Below are 25,677 nucleotides of genomic sequence, written 5' to 3' on the forward strand. Positions count from 1 at the left end.
ACTGTGGGGCCCCCCGACTAAGGGGAGGAGAACTCCGTTTGCCACAGCCCACCTTTTCTGGGAGATTGTCAATCATTGGATCTGAGTGGGGCTAAAACTAGAAATCACTCCTCACCCAGGCACTCTGGCCCAGAACAAGGATTTTGTATATATTCATTTATACATAATTCATACTTATAGTCTGTATCTTGGCAGCCTGAGTCTAAGGGACACTGAGTGACCTGAGAGGAAGGCTCATGCCCGGGCCCCACAGAGCACTAAGCAACAGAGCGATGATGTGCCAGGGTGCTCAGGGACTGGAAGGGACAGCAGGGTCCCCTGAGAGCAGAGCTAGGCTCTGTTTTGTTCTTCATTCTGTCCCCACCTCCTAGAACACTAAAGAGTCCATAGGGGACGTAATAGCTGTTCAAAAATGCATCAGAAACAACATTTGTATTATCATATGGAAAATGCCTTTCAAAGAAAAAAGAAAATTTCTTTAGCCATTAACGAGAAAGGTAGGTATTTTACTGTGAATAATTGAGAGTGTCAGGTATGAATTTCTGCACTCGACTCTTTGATGGCTCTGTGACAGATGTTATATGACAATGTCTGGAAAAGTTCAAGAAGACACATAATCTATGTTTCCCTTTTTTATTTATTCTAATTCCAAGCAAGAGACAGAATAGAAGGAGATTGAAATCTGATTTCATATTTGATCCTAATGAAAAGAATAAATTGTAACTAAAACTGCTCATAGGAGTGCTATTATTTAATTACCACTAAAACCTTGGAATAGTATGTTAGTCTCACATAGCCAGGATCTACATTTAGGTCAAGTACTTCATTTTTGAAAGATTTTGGAACGTGGTCCAGCATGTGCTGGGGGCCAGCATGCTTTCTTAAAACTTGAAAATCTTTCTTGCTTTTTCTACACTTTTCTCATCCCCTGGAGGCTTCCTCTGGCTGCCAGGTTGCAGAAACTTCTTCACAGTAGGGAGGTTGCTGATCCTGGTTTTCAGGGCCTGCAATGCACAAGAGCACAGCCTCAGAGTGTAGCCAAAGACGAGCCCTGTCATTAGCACAAGCCAGGGAATCTGAGACCCTCCTAGACGAGGACCTACTGAGTCTCCTCCATCAGCACCAGTGTGAGGCTGGGGAACAGACATCCGGTGAGCCATGAGGATAAGGGGAAGAAAATCCAGCTCACTAGCACTTTCTTCCCTCTCTTCTTCCCTACACACTCATCCTGTGGATTCATGGCTCTTGTGCAACACAAGAAAGAGGATGTGTCTGTCAGATATCAACACAGATACAGTCTCCAATCAGGAAAAGAAAAGATATAGGAAGTGGGCTGGGACTGGAGACAGAAAACATAAAATGGTAACCATGAGGCCAGTCAAAACCAATTTACCCATCGAGAGTGAAAGATGGTGAGAGAGGACAGACTGCGCAGAGAGAAACACAGTGTCTGAAAGTAGGAGCTGGAGCCGAGGGGAGGAGACCTGATCACAGACTCAGGTGTGGAAAGAGAAGGACACACCTGGGTCAAGGGAATCGCAGAGAAAAGAGGACAGAAACCATCATGGACCAGGGGCCTGGGAGAGAGAGGCTGACCCTGGGTCCCTCTCCTTGTAAAAGACAAGTTCTTCTTCTTGGGGCAGCATCCACTCAGATCTCCTCAGCATAACAAGATTCTTTTCATGCCTCAGACCAGGGGCCAGGAGTCAATTTTGGAGACCTGAGGGCAGCAAAGGCCTGGACAATAATGGGGACCCAGGAACCAAATATTAGATTCCAAGACGGGAGATGAGGGCCTTCCGTCCTGAGGGCTGTGAAAGAGATCACCTTCAGCAGAGGGAAGTTGGCCAGAAGGCTGGGGTCAAGCTCTTCGACAGAGTAGAGAAGTTCAACCAGCTGAATGTCAGCCCTGCTCAGCGTGTTACCAACCAGGTAGTCTTGTCCGTGGCTCTTCAACACCTGGAGAATTTGAGGGATCAGGACATGAACACAGGCACAGTCAGGCTGGGCCCCGTGCTCCTCCCGGGTCTCTCCAGCCCCACTCTCCCCCTCTGCTGCCTCCTGGGGCGGGTGTGGAGCCTCAGACCTTCTCCACCAGCCCTGACTCAGTGAGACGGAGGGAGGAGTGGGCTCTGCTGTTCTTCCCTCGCTCCTCAGCTGAAGCCCAGGCCACCATGTCCTTCGCCCCTTCCCACGTCACTGGGCTCCTGCTGCACCTTCTTCTGGGCAAGGGGTTTGGATCCACTGTGTCATGTTTCTGTTGGCCCCACGCCTTCCAGCCTCAGCAACCGTGAGATTTCGGGATGTGGTTCTTCATGTTGCTCTCTCTCCTCTCTCACTTGGGCAAGGACTCCATCTTCATGACAGCCTTCTTCAGTCCCGAGCTGACTATTTCAGAGTCTACTTTTCTCCGCTCCTCTGCTCTCCTCATTTCCTGTCTATCTCTCTGGGACCTGAAATAAACCTGGGTCACCTTGAACTCACCGTCTTCCTTACAACATTCACTCTGCTTCTACTCCACTTGTATCTGTCAATAACATTGGTGGAATATGTTCTAATTTGCAGCCTGAAGTGTCTAGGTGTGACTGCACTGATGTGTACAACATGCTTTAAAATGCATCAAAAAATAACATGTTTGGGGGCCGGCCCGGTGGCGGAAGCGGTCAAGTGCTCGCGCCCCGCCCCGGTGGCCCAGGGTTCACCGGTTGGGATCCCGGGCGCGCACTGACACACTGCTTGGCAAGCCATGCTGTGGTGGCGTCCCATATAAAGTAGAAGAAGATGGGCATGGATGTTAGCCCAGGGCCACTCTTCCTCAGCAAAAAAAAAAGAGGAGGATTGGCAGATGTTAGCACAGGGCTGATCTTCCTCACAAAAAAATAAAACAAAATAACATGCTTGACTAGAAGAGAGAGGGATGGACATACATGATTAAGCAAACATCATAATAAAATGTTAATTTTTGAACCTGGGTGGTGGGCACATATGAGTTCATGGTACACATCTTTCAACTTTGTGCATATTTGAAGTTTTCATACTAATATTATTGCAGACTATGTTTATTAAAAATGTTACAGCAATATGGAAATCACAGAGAAAAAACACACATGGCGTCACCAACTGAAGATCACAAGATTATGACAAATACCCTTTCAGACCATGTATGCATATAGAAGTTGGATAAAAAAACAAAGAATATAGGGGCCGGTCCCATGGCGTAGTGGTTAAGTGTGCGCGCTCTGCTGCTGGCGGCCCGGGATCCCTGGCGCGCACCCACGCACTGCTTGTCAGGCCATGCTGTGGCGGCGTCCCACATAAAGCAGAGGAAGATGGGCATGGATGTTAGATCAGGGCCAGTCTTCCTCGGCAAAAAGAGGAGGATTGGCATGGATGTTAGCTCAGAGCTGATCTTCCTCACAAAAATAAAAAAATTTAAAAAAATAAAGAGTATAACAGGCCGGCCCCGTGGCTTAGCAGTTAAGCGCCAAGCTCCGCTGTTGGCGGCCCGGGTTGGGATCCCGGGAGCACACAGAAGCACCGCTTCTCCGGCCATGCTGAGGCCGCGTCCCACATACAGCAACTAGAAGGATGTGCAGCTATGACATACAACTATCTACTGGGGTTCTGGGGGAAAAAATAAATAAATAAAATTATTTAAAAAAAAAAGAGTATAACAAAGCATCAAATGCCATGTTGTAATCTGCATATTTCATTTATGTTATCACAAGGCTCTTTAATTTCCGAGTGTAGATGTTCTCAAACTGCAGTGACTGAAGAGCTTGTCACCATGTGAATGTGCCTAAACTCTCAGCACCACGAGCACCAGGAGAGTGGATGTTCTGATTAGTATAAGTGCTTCACTCCTTCAATAGGATCTGAAACACTAGAAATGAATTAACATTTGTTGAATGGATGAAAGAATGATTTAATGCCTTACAAAGACAAGGATTCTATTTGTATGTGAGGCTGCTGTATCTCTTACAACCATTTTTTGCTTCATGATTTTTATTTAGCAAGATTTCAGGTACTTTTGAACTTGAAATATTCTCCTTTACCTTCAAAGAGAAACATTAACTAAGATAGGTACTATGTATATTGATAGAACTTTATGTCCTTAGTTTGCATGACTTTCCTTAAAAATCTAAGAGCCATGTCCCCAGAATTTGTAGATCACTTTCCTTTAATATCTCTTCATCCATCGTTTCCTCGCCACCCACTGCCCCCATCTCTGTTTAGATATATCTCACTCATTCCCTGAAATACTACCACATTCTCCCGATGGGGAACTGGTCTCACGTCTCCTTACAGATAGCACCAGAATATTTTCTAATGTATTGCTTTCATCTTGTGCTTCCTGGAGCAAAAGCCCCTGTATGGTGTTCTGCAGGATCTGCTCCAATCTCTGGTGTAGCTCTCAGAGCCTTCTACAGCCCAAGCTCTATGACCATGAAATTCCACTGAATAGAGAATTCTAGATTTCATCCTAGTAAATTGAAATTTTGCTGAAAAATCATAACTTGGTAAACCTGGTACAATTGTCTCTTACAGTGGATTTTTATAAAATGCCTCGAGACTCAGGTGCTCCATTAACTAGTATTCAGGAAGGCTCCCTGGAAGTGAGGGTCAATGCCCCAGGAATGCCCAGACACTCTTTCTCTTTCTCCTCTAACCTCAGTGACCCCAAAACACTGAAAAGCCCACTTACTTTTTCAAATGCAGGGAAATAACGATTTACTGTTCTGTCTTTGATCAGGGTGATCTTAGCATCTTTTTGATCAGGTGGGCTTATGGGCAGAAGCAGGATCATTTCATTCAAATCTGCTATACCTTCTGTGTACATATCAATCCTGAAAGACAAAAATGACCAAAGTGTCAAATGTCTCCTGCCTTAGATGTTATAGCCTAAAAGTGAAAAGAATGAGGCACCAGGGTGTGGCAAAGGAATTCACCTCCATTGGGTGCATTTTTCTACACCACTCATTCACCTATAGTTTTACTTAATTTTCACATTTCATTCTAGAGCAAGCTCTCAAGTTAGATAAGTCTCTAAAATTTTTGTTATACACATGACCAAATATAAGGACCAAGAGCATCGGTGACCTGCTACGAGTTACAGGCATGAGAGACATTGGTGGAATCACAGCAAGTAACCACTGAGACTCTAGCTGGGGTTTCCATCTCTGCTGGGGTTTGTTCTGCGACAAACTCAGTGTGATTCACATGGCCAAAGACATGCCACTTACGTCATCTCCAGAGAGAGTCCCTGGCACAGCCCTCTCAGTCATGGCCCTCTCCCTCTCCTCCTCTTACACTACCCAGGTCCACTTAATGCCCAGTGTTGGCAGTTCTTTCAGTAATTTCCCATAGAACATGGTTCCACAGCCCTCTCCATGCACTGTTGCCCAACACTGGCCACGTTTGCATTTCTGAAGACCTTACCTAAATATCCCCTCAAATGGTAAAATTCTTTATACAATTCCCACCAGTGCATATTCCAGGTGATTTTTTTCTATTGTTTCTAACAAGGCTTCCTATAAGAGGTTTTTCACAGTAAAAGCTTTACTGATGTATAATTCACCTACCATAATGTCACCCTTTTCAATTGCACAATTTTGCGATTTTTAGTAAAGTCACAGAATTCCGTAACTTCACCACACTCTAAGTCCAAAATATTTTCATCCCTCCCAAACAAAATACTGCATGATTTCGCAGGCATTCAACACTCTTCCTTCACTCCAGCCCTAGGCAACCAATAAGCTACTTTCTGTTTATATGGATATGAATGTTCTGGATGTTTCATACAAATGAAATCCTGCAATATGTGCCGTTTGTATCTTGTTTCTTTTATGTAACGTAATGTTGTCAAGGTTCATCCACGTTGTAGCCTGTATCAGGACTTCATTTTTTTTCATGGACAAGTAATATTCCATTGTATGGATATACCACCCTCTGTTCATCCATTCATCGCTTGATGGCCATTGGCCTTGCTTCCGCTTTTTGAAGATTATGAACAACACTGTTATGAACATTTGTGTACCAGTGTTAGTGTGGATGTATTTTCGATTCTCTTGGGTATATATCTAGTAGCGGAATTGCAGTCATATGATAGCTTTATGTTTAGCTGTTTGAATAACTGCCAACAGTTCCTTACATGGTTTTCAATTTAACCATGAGATTGCATCACAATGGGGAGCAGACTCCCCAGATCTGGTTTTATTGAATAGATCTGCTGCTTCAGTCTTGTATCAAAATGCTTGATATAATCCTAGCATCTTGGGTTCAACCTCTGCCATCCCTTGTCAAGTGGTCCATCCATATAATTTGGTGATATGATAGGTTCACGGTCATCATTCTGTTAAATTCTGCAATATGAAAATCAGCTCATTTGGGTTCTTCTCTTCCCTGGCCTTACCATTTAGACCCTCAGTAATTTTGTCCCTTGTCTCTAGCTGTGGGCTGGTGTCCAGCTCCTAGAGGCCTGAGCACCTGGAGTCATGACTCCACCATCCTCCCGGCTTCTTAGTTCATCAGGGTTTGGACACCTCTGTCACTGCGCCCTATCCATGGACCACATCCTCTTCGAATCCCACTTGCTTGAGTCCACTGCAGGTTTCCTGTCCCTAATCCCCTGAGGTCTCTGCTGTACTGGACCTCAGTCTATACCACCAAGGCCACACTGCTGGTGGTCATGATCCCCTTGCCGTGGTCCCGCTCCCTTAGGGAAGGACCTACATTGTTCCTGTTAACTGTTGATGAGAGAGCAGGAAAAATACCGTACAGGGCTCTCTCCTTTATGTCTTTCCCATAGAGGTTGTATTTGGCGGCAACGTAGCTGAGAATGGCTCTGCTCTGCACCAGCTTCATCCCATCAATTTCCACCATTGGCACTTGCTGGAACATCAGACTCCCATCTTTGGAAAGAAGAAAAGAAAAAGGAGAGAGGAACGTTTTATGGATCACACTTTCAGGATGAAAAACTGTTTCTTGATGTGACTGAAGATATAAAAGGAAACAAAAAATTATAACCTGGGAACATTTCACAGGATATAGAATTTGTTTTTAGCTTCCTGTAATCCTTTTTCTTGTGAATCTGGTTTTACTTTTTAGTGTATTATTTCACTTATCATTTTATTTCCCATCCCGATACATGGGAGGTCCCTGTGCTTTTTGCATTTGATTTCTCTTCAGGGATATTTTAGGAAGAAATTGGGAGAGACTGCAATACAGTCACCAGTCACTTGCCATTTCAGTTGGAAAGTTCCCAAGATAAGTCTGTGGGTTCCTGCCATTAAGGCCAGTACTAAGAGGGATTTCTCCAGAGGGTGTTTTGTACGGTCCTCAAACCCACCCATTGGAGAGTGTGTGCAGGGGGCCCTGTGTTCCCCACCCCACCGCTCCTGGCCCTGGGGCTTTCGCTCCCTCCTCACAGGCTCCCCTCGCCTTCCAACTAACTCAATGCCATCTTGCTGAGTCTCTAATACGCTAGGATATCACATTGTCAATCCGTCAGAGAAGAGAACTCAAGGCAATTGCTGGGCCTGTTTCTTTTCTTTGCTCTAACACGTGTTTGCTGTCCTTGCTGGGAGGGCTGTGGCGTCCTGAGCTGCTAGAGCTCAGTCACTGGGCAGAAAAGCAGGAGAAGCAAAGAGAGGGATCCACAGGGCCTGGGGGATGGTCCTGGAGCAAACACTCAGAGAGTTCCAGCCCTTCCTGCCCTGAGCGAGTTACCAAAGCTGCTCAAGGAGCCCCAGCCCTGACATTTGCACCACTTCCCTCCCTCTCCCTGGCCCCCAGCTCCCAGGGTACACACACATAGGCATTGCCCGGGGTTAAACCCCAACACATGACTTCTACTAGATACTCTCATCAGAGGCAACTAGATACTTGGTCTTACCATTTCTCAGCTTTACCAAGTCGTCTGGAGTGTCTATAAACTTCTCTTCAAACTGGAAAGCAGAAAGAGTCAATGAGTTCTTGTTCTTTCATTCCACAGCATTATAGAACTTTTACACTTGAATGGCCCCTGTCTGGTGCATGATGAGGAGAAGGGAGATTTGTGAGCTTGGCAGGGTACGCAGAGGAGCGTGATCAGGGCCACTGGGAATTGAGATGAGAGGCGTCAGGAAAGAGCACGGGTTACAGGAGTAACAGCTCACTCTTGCAGTTTCAATTCACCTCCACCCTCTTTCCAGCTCTGTGGATGGTTAGGTGGTGACCGGGGAGGGGATGTCATGGAGGGAAGGGACCGGGAAGATCTTCCTGTTATGGAGTTTGAATATCTCAGGAAAGCCTATCTCTCCAAGTGAGATTAGGAGAGGACATTGAGTGTCCCCTGGCATGTGGTATGCCGGGGGGCAATGACCCTCTGAGATGCTGCCACCAGGGGCCTCTGCTGTCATTGACACCACCCCATCCCACAAGGCCCCACTCAGGGTAAAATGAGTCCTGGTTGTTGCACAGCTTTAACTCTTTCAACTCAGAATTTGCTCTCCTGGAAAACAGTGGGCACATCAGGTTAGAATTCCCCACTAAGTTCTCTAACTAGTGTTTTTTCTTATCTAAGTTTGATATGGTTTCTGATATGACTGCCTGAGTTTGAATATCCTTTCTTACATGTAGTTATCTCTTAATCTTGGACACACGTCTCAATCTTTCTGTGCCTCAGTATCCTCATCTATAAAATGAGGATCAACTTATAGGTTGTGGGACTAACTTATAGGTTGGTGTAAAGAGATTAAATCCATAAGGTATTCAAAGTCCTTTAAACAGTACCAGATATACACTAAGTGCTCAATAAACATAAGTTGCCAGGATTTTTGAAGTTGGTTGCTGTTTCACCATGCCATACTTGTTTTTTTTTAATTTAAAGCAATCTAACATTGGTGAACATGTACTCTACCCTTGACCTACATTCAGGATTTATACCTTGATGTATATTATCCTTTCTCCTGAGGCGAGTCTCTGTGGTTGGAGTGACAGCCAACAGCAAGGCTGTCTCAGTCAGACCAGAAGCTCTGAGCAGTTGTGGGATTTTAAACTACAAATATGAAAATCAGTAATTCTATAACCATGTAGTTTACTTAATTGGCAGAATCTATAAACCAAATGTCAAGAGTCAGATGTCAAGAAAATGGATTTTAGTGTTGATAGGATTTGGTTCCAATCTTGGCTTTGCCTCATAATAGCTGTGTGATCTGTACACAGTCACTTCACATCTCCAGGCCTTAGTTTCCTTAACTATAAAACATGGGTAGAATATGAGGTGTTTTAAAATGCATATTACAGGGCCGGCTCCGTGGCTTAGCGGTTAAGTGCGCGCGCTCTGATGCTGGCGGCCGGGGTTCGGATCCCGGGCACGCCCCAAGGCACCACTTCTCCGTCCAACCCGAGGCCGAGTCCCACGTACAGCAACTAGAAGGATGTGAACCTATGACATACAACTATCTACTGGGGCTTTGGGGGGAAAAAAATGAATAAATAAAATCTTTAAAATGCATATTACAGGACCCGGCCCACATAAACCAAGTAATAACTAGTAGTGGTGTTTGCAGTGGCTATTACGGTTTAAAGGGGTTCTTGGTGAAAAATGTGGGAATTTGGGGGTTTCTAGCTCATCCAGTGAACAGTTTATTGTGGGTCTACACGACTTCACAGGGTCAGAATATACAGACAGTGAGGTGTGAGTGCAGTATTCATAAAACACCATTTCAAGACAAACATAAGGGATGGTGGTGGTCTTCACAGCAGGGTGGCCGAGGTGGGGGGCGGTTGGTTACTGAGATGCTGTTTGTGAGGCTAGTGGAGACGGATGGGATGGTGAGGGTCATCCTTTGGGCACAGAGAACACAGAAGCCCTGACCAAGAGCCTCTGGTAAGTCCTTGCCCCACCACCCTCTTCAGTCAAGCTGGGATGGAGAAGAGGAAGCCTGGATGCTCTCAGCATCCCCCCTGCTTCCCCCTCCTGTGCTGAGCTCATCCTGCCCCGGGGCTCTGAACACATCCCTAAACCCAAAGCTGACGCTGGATGCAGTGAAAACGGGTTATTGATTCATAGAGAGAAACGACCTGGAATGGCACTATTTGGATGTTTTGTGTACTTGTTTCTTCATGAAATTGAGAGATGACCAGGCTAAAGTCCTATGCATCCATGGAGCAATCCAGAGAGTGTAATCCCACGGCTTCAGTAAACATGGTGTTATGGGGCTGAGAGGAGCCCACTAGAAGTTCCTGTCACAGGACTCCACCTCACCCGGAACCCTCCTTTTCTGCTCCCACCTGAGGGACAAGATGTCCTGAGTCTGTCCATCACTCCCCTCCAGGAAAACCCTCCCAGAGTTGCAGGTCCCTCCGATCTGGACTGAGAAGTGTTTTCCTCAGTGACACCTCTAGAGGGCAGCACTCAACAGAGTCCAAGGGAAATCTACCAGGTTTCCACTGCAACTGTGGCATTTTGACACTGCAAGTGCTTTGGTGTCCTCCTAAGTGCTCCCTCCCTCCTTCTAATCACCTCCTTACTGTGTGCAACCTCACTAGAATGTAAGCTGCCTGAGGACAGGATCCATGTGTGTCTTGTTCATCCGTGTGTCCCCAGGGCCTGGTAGAGAACCTGGCACTTAAAGGTTCTCAACAAAATCACTGCTGAGTGAATGTATTACATCTTCACAGGCAGTTTGCTACAATCCGTTCCTCCCCACATTTGTGGTTATGTCTTAACTTTATATTATAATATTATATATTTTATCTGTTTATTATGTACATTTCTAGCATGTACAATTAAAATAAAATAACAAGGATCCTCCTTGCACCCTTCACCCAACAGCAATAATTAACAACTCGAGCCAATCTCCCGTCATCTATATGCCCACCACACTCCCTCTCTTGTAATAATTTGAAGCAAATCCCAGATATCTTGTATTTCATCTTTAAATAGTTCAATGTGCATCTCTAAAACATAAGAACTATTTTAAAAATAACATCAGTACATTATCACACCTAAAATGATAACAATAATTTTTTAACATTATCTAATATACAACATGTGCGTGTTGCTAATTGTTACAAAAAGGTGATAAACGATATTTTACGTTTGTTTACATCCAAATTGCAATAGGGCCAACACACTGTGACTAGTTTCTTAAATTTATTTTAATTGTTTATGCTCTTTGATAACAAGTGTTAATAATATATTAGGTCAAATCTGTTCATCTCTCAATAACTGAATTTTTTGTTTAATTCAAAAACTCTTGACAGGTCATTTAGTAAGAACAGTCTCCTACCTTATGTGAGACAGGACTTTGATAGTCAATTTTAGATCCAACTTAAGATGACGGAACTCAGAACCCACCTCTACCCCAGCTGCAGCCAGGAGCCACCGGATGGACTCCATTCTGCCTCGTGCATTGAAATAGTGAAGCGTGGGCTTCCCTGCCATGATGCAGTCTCCTGGTTTCTCTAAACCTGAATGAAAGCATGAATGAATGAACAAATGAGTTAAGCCACAGAAGCAAAAATGCACTTTATGATACATGGTTGGACAGAAACAACAATGCGGAGGAAGGATCTGCCTCCTTCATGGCAGAGTCGTTGGAAGAGTCCCTGGAATGTCTTCCTTGGCTCAAATTCTCACCCTCAGAAGCCAAGCCCAGGAAATGGCACCACACCACTCTCCAGTCTCCACTGGGTAAGCCTGGTGGTCTTGGCAGCCTCATAGGTAAGAGTCTGTGATAAGGATGTGAGCGTGGTTGTCAGGGGGAGGGGAAGGATTAGAGAACTAATATTTATTGAAAACCTCCTCCTAACCATCCTGACTGAACGTTAACCCCCTTGGATACATTACATTTTTAATCTTCATAACAGCCCCGTCAAATGGTTGGGATTGTCTTCATTATTTCCGAGGCTTAGAGATTAGTTAAATGACACGTCCACAGTCACGCTCCAGGAAGTGGTGGACATGGAAATCCACCCCCAAGGTAAAGGGAGGGCTGGGCTGGACCCCACACAGATGCAGGCCCTGGGAGCCTGTGAGGGGCCTTGAAACCAGAGGACTTCTCTGACAGCGAGGGGGAAGAGGGAGCAGAGTTAACGCTGCATTTGTTCAAAGGCTGAAATTAGGGCTCAGACTCACTTAACTGTAGCTCAACAGATCCTAATTCTTCCCACAGACACAGGATGCTGATTCCTTCCTGTTTTTGGAATTCTACATTCTACCTCCACTTGGTGCATTTTATAATCTAGAAAAAGGGATGTTACTGCATCAACTTTACAGTGTATGGAGTGGAACTAACATTTGTTCAATGTCTGTCATATAATGGGCATGCTCACAAATTTATCTCCATTTAACCCTAAAAAAATCACCTGAGGTGGGTCTGTTGTCACTCTCCCTTACAGCTGGGGATACTGAGGTTTCTAGAGTAACTTACCCAACGGAGGTGGTGGACCTGGGATTCAAACCCACTTCTATTTGAAACCAAAGTCTAGGACTCATTTTCTATTTTAGAGTTTTTCAAAATATGCATGACAATCCTTCAGTGGATTCTGAAATCCACCAATTTTTAAAACGAAATAGAAGACAGTAGAAACTCTCTGAGTGCCCTCTATGGAGACGAGGTTAGGATCATCTCAGGAGTTTCAGCTTCAGTCATGTGTGTGTGCATGTGTGGATGTGTGCACACTCATTTGGTCAACTCATGGTGAGAGAGACATTGGTTGTGTCCAATCAGCAAAATTTGAAAGCCCTTGTTCTACCCCAGGCTGCATGGGTGGTACACATAGCAAGGAACCAGAGAATGAAACTCAATGGCTCCCGCAGTGGACATGACTAGTTCCTCATGGGTGTGAATGGAAGCACCCATGGAATGGAAGCACACGGGACTGGTTACAAGCGGGAGTCTCAAAGCCAGGACTGAGGAAGGAACAGTTGCATTTTCCATCCATATCCCAGGCTCTGTTTAGAAAACATTAAGATTCTTCCTGCCAAATTTCATTGCTTTGGAGTTTGGGACAAAAATATACTTCTCTTTACCCAGTGGATGTACTCTGACAAAGTGTGTGTGAATGGATTTCAGATATCAAAATGTTTTCTCTTTTTCTCCTCGTTTTTTCTTTTCTTTTTTTCTTTTTTTTTTTATTGCAGTAGCAATGGTTTAGAACATTGTATAAATTTCAGGTGTACATCATTATACTTCTACTTCTGTGTAGATTAAAATGTTTTCAATATCCACATTTTCAATGGGGAATTCAAAAGTCTAAGCTTTAGAAAGGCAAAAATCCTTCGGAAACATACTTAATCAACCATCAGTCTCGTAATGGGAGATATTGGAGTTTGTACTTTCTCATCGCGGAGGTGCTGGGATTGAGCAGAATGGAGAGGAGACTAAAGCCGGCACTGAGGCGGGAAGTGTGTGCTGTGGACTAGAGTTCACAGAGCCAAGTGACTCACACCTCACACTCAGCTCCTTTCCCTTTCACTGAGGATCCTGTTACAAAGGGAAAGGAACTCTTATCTTAGATAATATTTTATCACAACTCTCTTCCTTATAGGTAACTTTCCTCACCTCCCCACTAGGAGGTTTCCAAAGGCCTGGTCCAGAGTGGGGCAAAGGTTATCCTAAAACTTTGCCTGGTCAGCAGAAAATGAGAACTAGAGAGATTTGGTGAATTGCCAAAGTCACACACATGTGTTCCTGATTCACACTCAATATCCAGCAAGTGTGTCTACCCTCGACCACAACCCCGGGAAGTAGCTTCTCGTATCCTGTTCTAAAGAGGAGGAAACTGAAGGTCAAGACATGCAGCAGCTTTCCTAGGCTCACACACTGTGTCCTCTGATTTCAGGGCCACGTCATTTCAGGTTTCACCCCACCATGGAATGCTCAGGCGCTCTCTGTGGGTCTCCCTGAGACTCTCGTTTATTTTTCCCTTTGGAATCCATTAGCCAGCTAACAGTTGAAGGGGAGGGAGAAAGGGAAACAAGGAATTCCTAAATTCCTTTCTGGTAGCTGATTTTCAGGAGCTTAAAAAGAAACATTGATAGAAGCATCTCATGCTTTACTTTGACATCCTAACAATTTACTGTGAGTAAATTGAGCACTAGTGTAACTACACTTTACCTTAATAGGGGAGTAGGCTTATATTCCTCAAAAGGCCTCTATCCATGATAATCCCAGGAGTAAACTAAAGGAGTGAGGTCTGGGGGTCCTAATCACAGCGGGCCTCAGCAGAGAGGAGACTTGGAGCCCAGTCCCAGCTCCTTTCCTCACGAGGATCAAAACCATGCGCAGGAGGATGCATCTCTGCACTGCAATTTTCTCTTCTAAAAATGGAGTTATCTCTACTTTTGAGGGCTATTGAGAAAGTCAAATGAGATAATGTGCATAAAATTCATCCTAGGGATCAGCAAATGCAAGCTCCCTCCTGCTCCCAGATCCTGGGAGATGAGTGAGTTGAACACACTGGGTAGCACATGTCTTCTTTCTTCTGTATGTCTATCTGTCTCTCTCTCTGTCTATCTATCTGTCTATCTATCTATCTGTCTATCTATCTCTTGGCAGATAGAGCTCCAGCAGGAATAAGATTAGACATAATATGTGGGGCAGACCTCGTGGTGTAGGGCTTAAGTTGACGCCTTCCACTTGGGCAGCCCAGATTCACAGGTCAGATCCCAGGTGGGGCCCAACACCACTCATCATCCATGCTGTGGGAGCGACCCATATATAAAGGAGAGGAAGATTGGTATAGATGTTAACTCAGGGTTAATCTTCCTCAGCAAAACAAAAATAGTAATAATAAAAAGATTAGACAAAGCATATATATATGTGAATATCCAGAGTGTTTTCAAATGTGGTATAAAGGGTCATTTTATTTGGCTCCTGTGGAAAGATTAGTGACGTTCACTGATTACCTAACCTGGATTGTAGGATGTTTTTGGTGAAGTTCAGGATTCTGGCACATCATTAAACAAGGCCTTGTGTAACCCCAACACTGCAGCAGATCCCTGGATCGGCCCCTGGACCCTGCACCCCATGTGCCTTCCTCCTCGGGCCCACCCTGCGGGCCGTCCCTCCCTGATCCGGGCCCTCTGGCCTCCTTCCTGTGCCCGGGCCCCCTTTTCATGGGTCCAGCCACTGGAACGGGAGACCCACGGCTTCTCTCTCCAGCTCTTCACAGCCCTTGTGCGGGTCTCACTGTCGACACTTGATGAAAATGATCATGTCTCTCCAGCATCCTCTTGCTTACCCGGCAACAACCCATTTCACTGATCCTTCTCTGACACCTTACTTCTGGTTTCCATGTAGATATATTTCCTTCTTCTAAAAAGTATCCTTCGAACTTCCTCAACTAACACTCCTGGAGCAGTTTCCAGTGCTAAGAAATGATGGCTGGTCGGGAACAGGATCCGAGCCTGATCTGGTCCCTGACCTAAAGGGCTTTAAGTCTAGTCAGAAAAACAGGTTTGTGGACAACAGACAGAGCACAAGGGCCCAGCAGGGACTTCTCTTTGAGTGGTTCCAACTCAAGAATCACGATTCTCTCAGCCAAGCAAGTCAGAGCGAGGTGAGGAGCTGCCAGGCTGAGGAAGCTGAGGGCGCTGCTCCGCGGCCCAGGGCGCTCCTGCCTCCCAGGCAGCACCCAGTCCCCAAGCTCCGTGCCTCTCTACCCCACGTGGCTGCCTTCCTCCCCTTCAAATGAGGACCCCGCCTCAGCCCTGACAACCTTGCCTCAGTAGCATCTTGCCCATTCTAGCTTGGTGAGTTCCTGTGCTTTGTAAAATCTCCTTCTGTGCTCCTGTGATTCTCTAGTTTTCCCATTGAGACTTCCTGAGTTGGGGAGTTTGAGAAGTCATGTCACCCAGGGACTCTTAACAGGGGGTGATATTGCCCCTCCCACCCTGGAGGACACTTGGCAATCTCTGGAGACATTTTTGGCTGTCAAAACTGGGAGGGAGGGTGCTACATCCAGTGGGCAGCTAGCAGAGATGCCTCTGATGTGGAGTGGGGCGATGCCTCATTGTGCATCTGACTCCTTCTTATCCACCCTCAGTCATTCTGCATTTTATCCACCCTCCATTTTTCATCCACCATGTTGTCCTAACAGACACATTGATTGGACGTTTAGTTGGAAATACCTTATATTTGAGTGCAGTTGGCTATTTTATCTGTGTCCTCTTCCTAAGATAATTTTTTTGAAAACTACATTTTTTAAACATGGAATAATTCTTCTCTATCCTTTTGCACCTCTTATTCGACCCTGCAGCTGCCACTAGCACTAGGATGAACTTGACCCCCACACTGTGTTCTTTCTACAAGTACAGAGTAAAATGAGAGAAAAACTGTGAGTTGAGTATTGATGAAATGATGATTTCCTGTAAACGTATGAACAAACTATCACTGTAGATATCTTAAAGGTGGAAAGTTTGTAAATTTGAGGAAATATATATGTTAACTCTTGTAGGAGAGGATGACTACCCTCTACCCATTCTGGGTCCTTTCTGGCTGGGCTACAATTTAAATTGACACAAGACCAAATATCAGGAGAAAATCAAACAAAGCTTTATAACGTGTATACATGGAAGAGACCAGGGAAACTGAGTAACTTGACAAAAGGGCAGAGGTTCTCCTCTTAAATACTATCTTCAGCTAAAGACAAAGGAGGATGTTGGGGGTGGGGAGAGTCAGTTATGGGAGATTACCAGAAAACCTCAGTAAACAAGTATAAGCTTACTATGCAGATTTAAGGCCTTGCCTTCCATGCTGATAAATTTCTGGAGATAAAGTCATCCCCCCTCTTCGAGGTGCAGAGAGGGAGATACCTTTACAAGTGGAGACTTCCCTTACAAATGTAAATGTTTGGTAAACAGAACTTTGATAAGAATGGGCTTAGCAATGACCCTCCCAGTCCAGCCACACCAGAGTTATCTATGGTGATGGCCTGTCCTGGGGAGAGGTATTCTACCTTAAATCCTTTTAGGCAATTAGTGGGGGGGTGGACGGGGGTCAAAGTTTCTTTGAGACTCGTCTGAGCCTTTACTGCCTTCAGCTTGTGATAATCCTCAAACCAGAGTGGCACATCTTGGGGCAGCCCGCCCTGAACCCCATCACACTCTTCTCAAGTACATTCCTTAAAACTAACTAAATGTACATTTCTATAATAAATAGTTTTAACTAAAATCAAAGGACAATGCACAGGACAGCCCCACAACAAAGCATTGCCTGGCCCACAGTGTCTACAGGGCCAGACTAGGAAACCCGCTCCAGCTGTTGTCAGGTTGCCCTGAGATGGCTGAACCCCAGAGAGAGAAGGGGACTTGCCTGTGAGCTAATCCAGCAAAGGCTGAACTAGAATCGAGTTCTGCTGACCTTCAGACTTATTTATTCCTATTACAATCAGTCTTAATATTGAATTCTCACAGCCGACATAGTATTACAGTATCACAGCTCCCAACTGCTGTGTGTCAACTAATTCTACAGACAAAGTAACCTGGGCAGAAACACTCACACTCTCTCTTGTACTGGTCAGATTCTCGGATTATCTAAAATGGTGCTGTTACCGCCCAACATGGGGCCTTCTGCAGGCCACAAGACATGTCAATAGTCAAGAGGCAAGGTGGTAGGAGAAATGGACTTTTTCTATTACAGCTTGCTAGCAAGAGGGATGATGGCCAACTAATGTCTGAACAAAAACATCTTAAAGGGGCACAAAATCTTATAGCAGTTATATAGGCCAGTCGGTTATGGGGGAGGTGTTAGGAATGTTGACCTTCTGGTGTTACAGACTGGGAGTTGCCACACCAGATTGTTCAGTTTTTGTTGATGATGGCTATTAGCATAGATTTTCTGTTCAGGGGTCATCACATTCCTAAGGAACTCAAAAGAACAAAGTTATCATCTTATCGCAGCTGGGAAGTACGTGCACAAGCAGAGGTGGTAACATCTACATAGCAGTTAGATCTCCTGGAGGGTGCAAATCCAGCTGGGTTAATTTGTCAGAGGTCCTTCAAAGTTACAGTAGGGTTTCTTTGCTACAATGGCTTCCCTCATGTCATTGTATCATTGTCTTGAGCCTGTATCAATTCCCCCTTTGCTGTTTAACCCCTCAATCTTGAGGGATATCCTGTTGTTCCTTCCTATTGAACCAGTCTCTTAGTGAGATGGTGATGCAGGTGGGCTCCCAAAGTTAGGCCTATACTGTTGAAGCAAGTAACCAGGTAATTAATAAGACAAAAAGAAAAACAAGTTAATGGTGTGAGCTAATTATAAACCAGTTTCTGAGTCCAGGGGGCAGCCGGTCAAAAAGATTTCTAGATGTCAGAGTCAAAGCATCTTTTGCAGTTTGAAATGTCTCTGATGATGTCATTGGGTATTCAGGTACCTCTATGAGTGGCTTACACGGTAACAGACATGAATCTCTCATAAGTTTATATCAAGTCCACCAGCTTCAGTTTGCAAGGCTTCAGGAAAAAGGGGAGGTTCAGTTCTCAGTGATTTCAAATGAAAATGATGGAAAAAATAAAAAATGTTAGTTTGGAGATTTGTAGCCAGATATTTCAGGAGACTAGAAGAATTTAGGATCCAATCCAGTTAACAGATATAAAACAGAAAACTCAAAGACAATTATCAGAACTAGAACCTAATATCCATGAATGTGTACTATAGTTTCTATTGAAACATGTATTTTTCCCTCTAAAATCACCCTTGTTCTTTGTAAAAGACAGCCAAATTAAAGCTAACTAGTTTGCAAAATAGGTTTAGTTTCAATAAACTTGGCCCAATTATTTACATAAGTACAGCAAGAGTAGCCATTGACCGTACAGGCTCTTTTAAATCTGCTTTGCTGGAACTCTTTATAAGGAATCTCAGATTGAACTTCAAAGGCCTCTCAAGGCCAGGAAAGCCAAGCCAAGGATTTTCTCATCAGACTTCACCTGCAATACCTAAAGATTTGGGTGAATTCCTCTCTTTTTGAGGTTCCCCAAAATATTTCATTCAAGGTTCCTTGCGTATGCCTGATAGGTGACCTTCCGTACTCATCCTGGTAAGTGTTGCTTGGAACTCTGTACATAAGGTGCCAGCCCAATATTTCCGCATGGCTTTATTCCATAAAGTCCAATCTTTGTCTCTCCAAAGCTGTCTTGTCACATTCCAGTCAAAGCTTTGGTAATATGGCCAATGTTTTCGAATGTGTCCTGTTTATAAGGAGAACAGATTCTTATTGAAATTATGCAAATAACTATATTGCCATGAAACTGACAGTACTCACTTACTAAGAGTTTTCAAATCCTGGAGGGATCAGGTAGGGAAAAAAAGATAAATGTTTCAGTCCTGCTTACAAAGGTATAATTTACCAAATTGCAATAAGCCATAGCTAGCTCAGGAGAAAAGAGAAAAAGTTCTCCCTAAATCTGAAAAAACAAAACATTAAAAAAAAATCAGCAATATTTCAAACAAAAGTCATAAAAATTATAATCATCCCCATCAGTTCACTCAGTCCAGTGTAATTGATTCTTGATCTTAATCTTCTGTTAGCAGTTTGATGAAGTCAGCAGTTTCTCTGTTATAGGTCTGTTATTTCTTACCCAGTTCAGTTTTATAATCTGAAAGTTTATCAGAAACCTATACTCCAGAATGTCAGAATCCTTTCCATGAATTTCTCTGAAGATGAAACATATTTTGCAAAAGCATCAGAGCAAAGAAACAACTGTCTGTGACCAACAAGACCACAAAATGGCAATTGACAAAGAAATTTGGCTAATTTTGTGACATACAATACTTTAAAATAATAACCAGAACCAGACTGATAACCAGGACAGATCAGAATTTCAGTAATGTTATACAATTTCAAAACACCTATATGAATAACATTCACGCACATAATACCACCTAAGCACTTATTTGACAATGCTTCCCATATAATTTAACATACCAAATAAGCCTAATAAGTTTAGAATCTTCCTCCTTATAGGAAGAGAGCAAACTTCTTTGAGAAGTCCCAGGGCCCTTTGAAAATTCTCAAAGAAAAAAAGACTTTATTTAAGATATGAATTTTGGGGAGCTTCTCAAAAATATAAACAGTCAAGGGCAAACAGATCATTAACAGGCCAAAAAGCCTTAATACAGAGACCTCAGTGTTTGGAACATAGGAAATTATTTTAACAGTTTTTCTGTCTTTTAGGTAGACTTACTCAAAGGTAAAGAAAAATCTTTTATAACCTCTTTATCAAGTTCAGGAAAATTATCCTTTTAAGAGAAAGAAGACCAAATTTTAATTTTGTACCAGCTTACTTTTGATATTAAAACTCATTTACTCAGTTGGATTTACTTTAATCCCAGCCAACTTGACCACGTATAAAAATCTTTTTCCAGAATTCCTCTTCCACAAACCTTCTATAACTTTCTTTTTACATTCAGAATTTGTCCCATGCCTTCCTTTCTTCCCTTCTAGCACTTTGGGACAAATTTATCTTTCTTAACCAACCAAACAAAACATTTCCATTCTTTGTACCTTTTTAACTGAAAACATACATCTTACTTTTCTTGTATATAGAGCTCTTTTTCTTATTAATTTTTAGTAACTTTAATCACACATATTAAGTAGAATTTTTTTAACCCTTATAGACTTTGACTTCTAAGTAAAAACTAAGTAAGCAGTTATAAACTTTCTTTTATATCAGCATTATGTGGCTTGGCAAATTTATTTCTTGGCAAATTATTGGCAAACACTTTTCATAATTTCTAGAAACATGTTACTTTATAGCACAATCTTTCAAGAAAACACAAGACATGTTTACTAATAGACCCAAAACACCTTTAAGTTTTCCTGTAATAAGACAAAAGTAGATAAACTTAGATAGGTTTAGCAATAATGTTTCAGTATTTTATCTTATTTGAAAATGACCCAGATACTCAATGAAATTTTATCAAAAACTCTGAAGTTTTAAGTTACCCAAAGGAATTTGGAAGCTGTTTTTTTCAAGTATACAGATCATAAAATGTAATTATTGTACCCAAAAACTCTTACTTATCTTCATCCATCTAAATCATTTGTTTCCAACAATGGTCAATCAAACCGACAAACTTAAACCAGCTTTCATTTACCAAAGATTAATTTATACCATGTTCACTTGAAAGACATTTGGGTTCATTTCTGTTACATTTAGAATTTATGTAAGTGCTTACTTTAAGCCAATTAAACAGAACTCTTAATTTTGACGGTACCATCCAGAGGTGAAATATCACACATATGTAGCATACATATAGACACACATACACAGAGTCTCCACAGCTGCGGTTTTAAAATTACTGCCATGAATCAGGCACAGTAATACAAAGCTTGCTAGTTACGAATCCAAATTTTTGTTTTAAGCCTTTTATTAGTATTTGTGGAGAAGACACTCAAGATGCTTGATTTTTGCCTGGGGTGCACTTATTGCCGTTTTTGGCCTTTTTACTCTCTTTTTTCTTCAGTCTTAGAAATTGGTGATGAGCTAGATAACACTTCCCAGAGAGGCAAGGCAATAATCCTTTTTGAGATAAAGGAACTGAGTGGAATCTGAACTACCTTACATAGAGCTGCTTTTCCAGTATTACAAGGATTGTTTTTTAAGGACAATTGCTCTTAATTTCTCAGAAATTGGGTTGTAACTCAAATGACATTATAGCTTGATCTACCTGTCCAACTATATCACAAAGGCACAGAGAAACCACTCAAGTTTTCCCCAAGATGGAGCATAACCCGTCCAATAGAAAGTGTTTCCAACTAGTTACAATGCACTGGGAGGGGTGAATCTCCGGGGATGCTTGGGGCAATCCCCATGTCAGTAAAACCAGTGTCCCAGTGACAGCGGGCTGGAGAAGCGAGCCCAACTGCGGGCGTCGATATAGCTATGAGATTTAGTAAAGTCCCACTCAGCCCGGACACTTAGTCCCTGAGCCAGCACGAGGCAAGCCAAGGAGGCAAGAGGCAAAAGCCTGGGGCAGGCTGAGGGCCAGGGCTCTCGATGCCGGGCTTGAGAGTTAAATCCTTGGCAGAAAGTTTTTCAAGTTTTCGATTTTACAGAAGGTCCAGGTTCTGCGCAGGTCCAGCCTGAACTTAACCTCGACTTGCTGCCAACAAAGGAGGTGATGAATGAGACAGAAAAAGAAGGGAAAGAGGTGATCAGGCCTCGCCCTCATGGCTTCTTCCCAAGAGTTATCAAGACAAGGGTCACACAAACAACAGTTCCTGTGCCGGGGCACACAATCCCGGCAGGACAGTTTACAGAATAAATTACAGATATCCTGTCCCCATAACTGACTCAGTTATGGGGACTCAAAGCGTTCTTGACAGGAGGCAAAATAGGGTTCCAGATTTCAGTCAAATGACCAAGGGCCAACCTGGACTCACTCCAGGTGCCCCAAAACCCAAAACAGATGAGCAGAAACCAGAAACCAGAACCGTCAAGAGAGGCACATCTTGGGGCCAACCCCGTGGCGTAGTGGTTAAGTGCACGCGCTCTGCTGCTGGCGGCCTGGGTTTGGATTCCGGGCGCCCACCAACGCACCGCTTGTCAGGCCACGCTGTGGCGGCGTCCCACATGAAGTGGAGGAAGATGGCCACGGTTGTTAGCTCAGGGCCAGTCTTCCTCAGCAAAAAGAGGAGGATTGGCATGGATGTTAGCTCAGGGCTGACCGGCCGATCTTCCTCACAAAAAAAAAAAAAAAAAAGAGAGAGAGAGAGAGCATCTCTCTTGGAGTCTCTGGAAACCAGAGGAGAGCTGCCGGGAGTTGAGCCTTCGACTCTTTCAAGATTTCTTTCTCGATTCGAAAGCTCAAAAGGAGCCCAAAGTGGCCACTGTAACTTTAAATTATCCAGGGTTACCTTGCCAGCTATTTACAGTTATCTCCCTTTTAGGGGAATTTTCCCAAGGCAGCCATAGTAAACGGGGTAATTTCTAAAGAGAGTTTGTTATGATCACCAAGAAACTCAGGCCCCAAACAACCAATTTTAAGCCATTTATCAACACAGACACAGACACAGACACAGACACAGACACAGACACAGACACAGACACAGACACAGAAAAACCAGACTCCAGCGAACTAGTTCCCAGATTTAGGGTATAAAGTCCTACAACTGTTCCCACTCCGAGTGCGTGCCCAGATGGTCCCATTGGAACCCAGATGGCCCTGCCATAAGTGGAAGGACCCCAGACAGCCCTTCCATAAACGGAAGGACCCCAGATGGAGGGGAAGAGAGTTCATGAGCGTCCTCAAGTGACTTACCCTATTCCAGTTTGAGCCTGTGGACTCACCAGATGTAGCCGTTTCTGTTTCTACCACAATCGGTGTTAGAAGGCAACTGGTGTCGGTCTGGGAAAGCAGGTGGGGCAGTTCCCAGAGACAAAGAGCACCTGGGCGGCCTCCAGGGACTTACCCAACAGGTTGCCCCTCTGAGGTCGGGTGGCCACGAGCTGGACTTATCGTCCCATCTGGGTTGCAAAATTGTTACCGCCCACCGTGGGGCCTTCTGCTCACCACAAGACAGGCCAATAGTCAAGAGGCAAGGTGGTAGGAGAAAAAGGACTTTTTTATTACAGCTTGCTAGCAAGAGGGAAGATGGCTGACTAATGTCTGAAAAAGACCATCCTAAAGGGGCACAAAATCTTACAGCAGTTATGCGGGTCAGTGGGTTATAGGGGAGGGGCTTAGGAATGTTGACCTTCTGGTGTTACAGACTGGGAGTCACCACACCAGACCGTTCAGTTCTCATTGATGATGGCTATTAGCGCAGATTCTCTCTTCAGGGGTCATCACATTCGTAAGGAACTCAAAAGAACCAAGTTATCATCTTATCGCAGCTGGGAGGGACATGCACAAGCAGAGGTGGTAACATCTACAGAGCAGGTGCTGTTCTAGGCGGTGCGGAAGGAGTGGAGCTGCACAGCTGTTCTCATGTCTCCCTACAGGTGCTGCCAGAACATTTTCAGATATGTTGCCTTCATCATGTTCCTCCTGGACCAGAAACCCCTGTATGGTGCTCTGCAGGATCTACTCCAATCTCTAGTGCGGCTCTCAGAGCCTTCCACAGCCCAAGCTCTATGACCACGAAATTCCATGCAACAGAGAATTCTAGACTGGGTCCTGGCAAATTGAAGTTTTGCTGAAAATTATAAATTGGGTAAATCTGGTACAATACTTCCTCACAGTGGATTTTTGTAACATGTCTTGAGTGTCAGGATGCTCCATTAACCAGTATTAAGGAAGGCTCCCTGGAACTGAAGATCAAGCCCCGGGAAGGCCCAGGAACTGTTTTCTTTCTCCTCTAACCTCGGTGCCCCCAAGACACTGAGCACCACGCTTACCTTTTCAAAACAGGGAAAAAATGATTTGTTGTTCTCTCTTTTGTCAGGGTAATCTTGGCATTTTATTCATCAGGTGGGCTCATTGACCAAAGTATGAACACGTCATTCAAATCTGCCAGACCTCCTATGTACACATCAATCCTGAAAGACAAAAATGACCAACTTTTCAAATGTCTCCTGCCTTAGATGTTTTACTTTAAAAATGTAAAAGAATGGGGCATCAGGAGGTGGCAAAGGAATTCACCTCCGTTGGATGCATTTTTTATAGGCCAGTCATTCAGCTACGATTTTTACTTAATTTTCACATTTCATTCTAGAACAAGCTTCCAAGGTGGATATATGTCTAAAATCTTTGCTACAGACATGACCAAATATAAGGACTGAGGGCATCGGTGACCTGCCCAGGGTCACAGGCATGAGAGACATTGGTGGAATCACTGCAAGTAACCACTGAGCCTCTAGTTATGGTTTGCCATCTCTGCTGGGTTTTGTTCTGTGCACAAACTCAGTGTGATTCACATGGCCAAAGACTTGCCACCTAAGTCACCTCCAGAGAGTCCCTGGCACAGCCCTCTGTCATGGCCCTCTCCCTCTCATCCTGTTACACCACCCAGGCCAACGTAAGGCCCAATGTTGGCAGTTCTTCCAATGGTTTCCCATGGAACATGGTTCCACAGCCCTCTCCATGCACTGTTGCCCAACACTGGCCATGTTTGCATTTCTCGAGACCCCACCTAAAATATCATCTGAAATGGTGCAATTCTTTATACAGTTCCAACCAGCACATTGCAGGTGATTTTTTTTTTCTGTTCCAAACAGGGCTTCCTGTAAGAGGTCCTTTAAAATAAAAACTTTATTGACATATAATTCACCTACCATAATGTCACTCTTTTCCAGTGTACAACTTTGTGATTTTTAGTAAAGTCACAGAATTCTGTACCATCACCACACTCTAATTCAGAATATTTTCATCCCCCCAAATGAAACACTGTGTGCTTTCACAGGCATTCTACATTCTTCCCTCCCTCCAGCCCTAGGCAACCACTAAGCTAATTTCTGCTTCTATGAACATGAATGTTCTGGATGTTTCATAAAATGAACTCATGGATATGTGCCGTTTGTGTCTGGTTTCTTTTATGTAACATAATGTGTCAAGGTTCCTCCTTGTTGTAGCACGCATCAGAACTTCATTTCTTTACATACACAAATAATATTCCATGGTATGGATGTGCCGCTGTATGTTCATCTGTTCGTCACTTGATAGATTTGTACTGTTTCCACTGTTTGAAGATTATGCACTGCACAGCTATGAGCATTTGAGTACAATTTTTAATGTGGATTTA

The 25,677-nt window shown here is 43.9% G+C and overlaps 1 protein-coding gene across 1 annotated transcript; it reads right to left on the reverse strand.

Annotated features, from left to right (window-relative positions):
• Window positions 1–619: 619 nt before the first annotated feature.
• Window positions 620–23,401, reverse strand: LOC101405149 (glutathione S-transferase A1-like). Its single transcript, XM_004424020.3, has 7 exons — window positions 23,256–23,401; window positions 11,345–11,457; window positions 7,895–7,946; window positions 6,779–6,911; window positions 4,706–4,847; window positions 1,828–1,959; window positions 620–1,004 (listed from the first exon to the last, which is right to left on the reverse strand). Exons 2-7 carry the CDS (start codon window positions 11,429–11,431, stop codon window positions 882–884), a joined length of 669 nt encoding a protein of 222 aa, XP_004424077.1. The 5' UTR covers window positions 11,432–11,457; window positions 23,256–23,401; the 3' UTR covers window positions 620–881.
• Between the last annotated feature and the right edge of the window lie 2,276 nt (window positions 23,402–25,677).

This window comes from Ceratotherium simum, chromosome 13 (assembly GCF_057802395.1).
Source record: "Ceratotherium simum simum isolate JZ-2026a chromosome 13, ASM5780239v1, whole genome shotgun sequence".
NCBI classification, from domain to species: domain Eukaryota; kingdom Metazoa; phylum Chordata; class Mammalia; order Perissodactyla; family Rhinocerotidae; genus Ceratotherium; species Ceratotherium simum.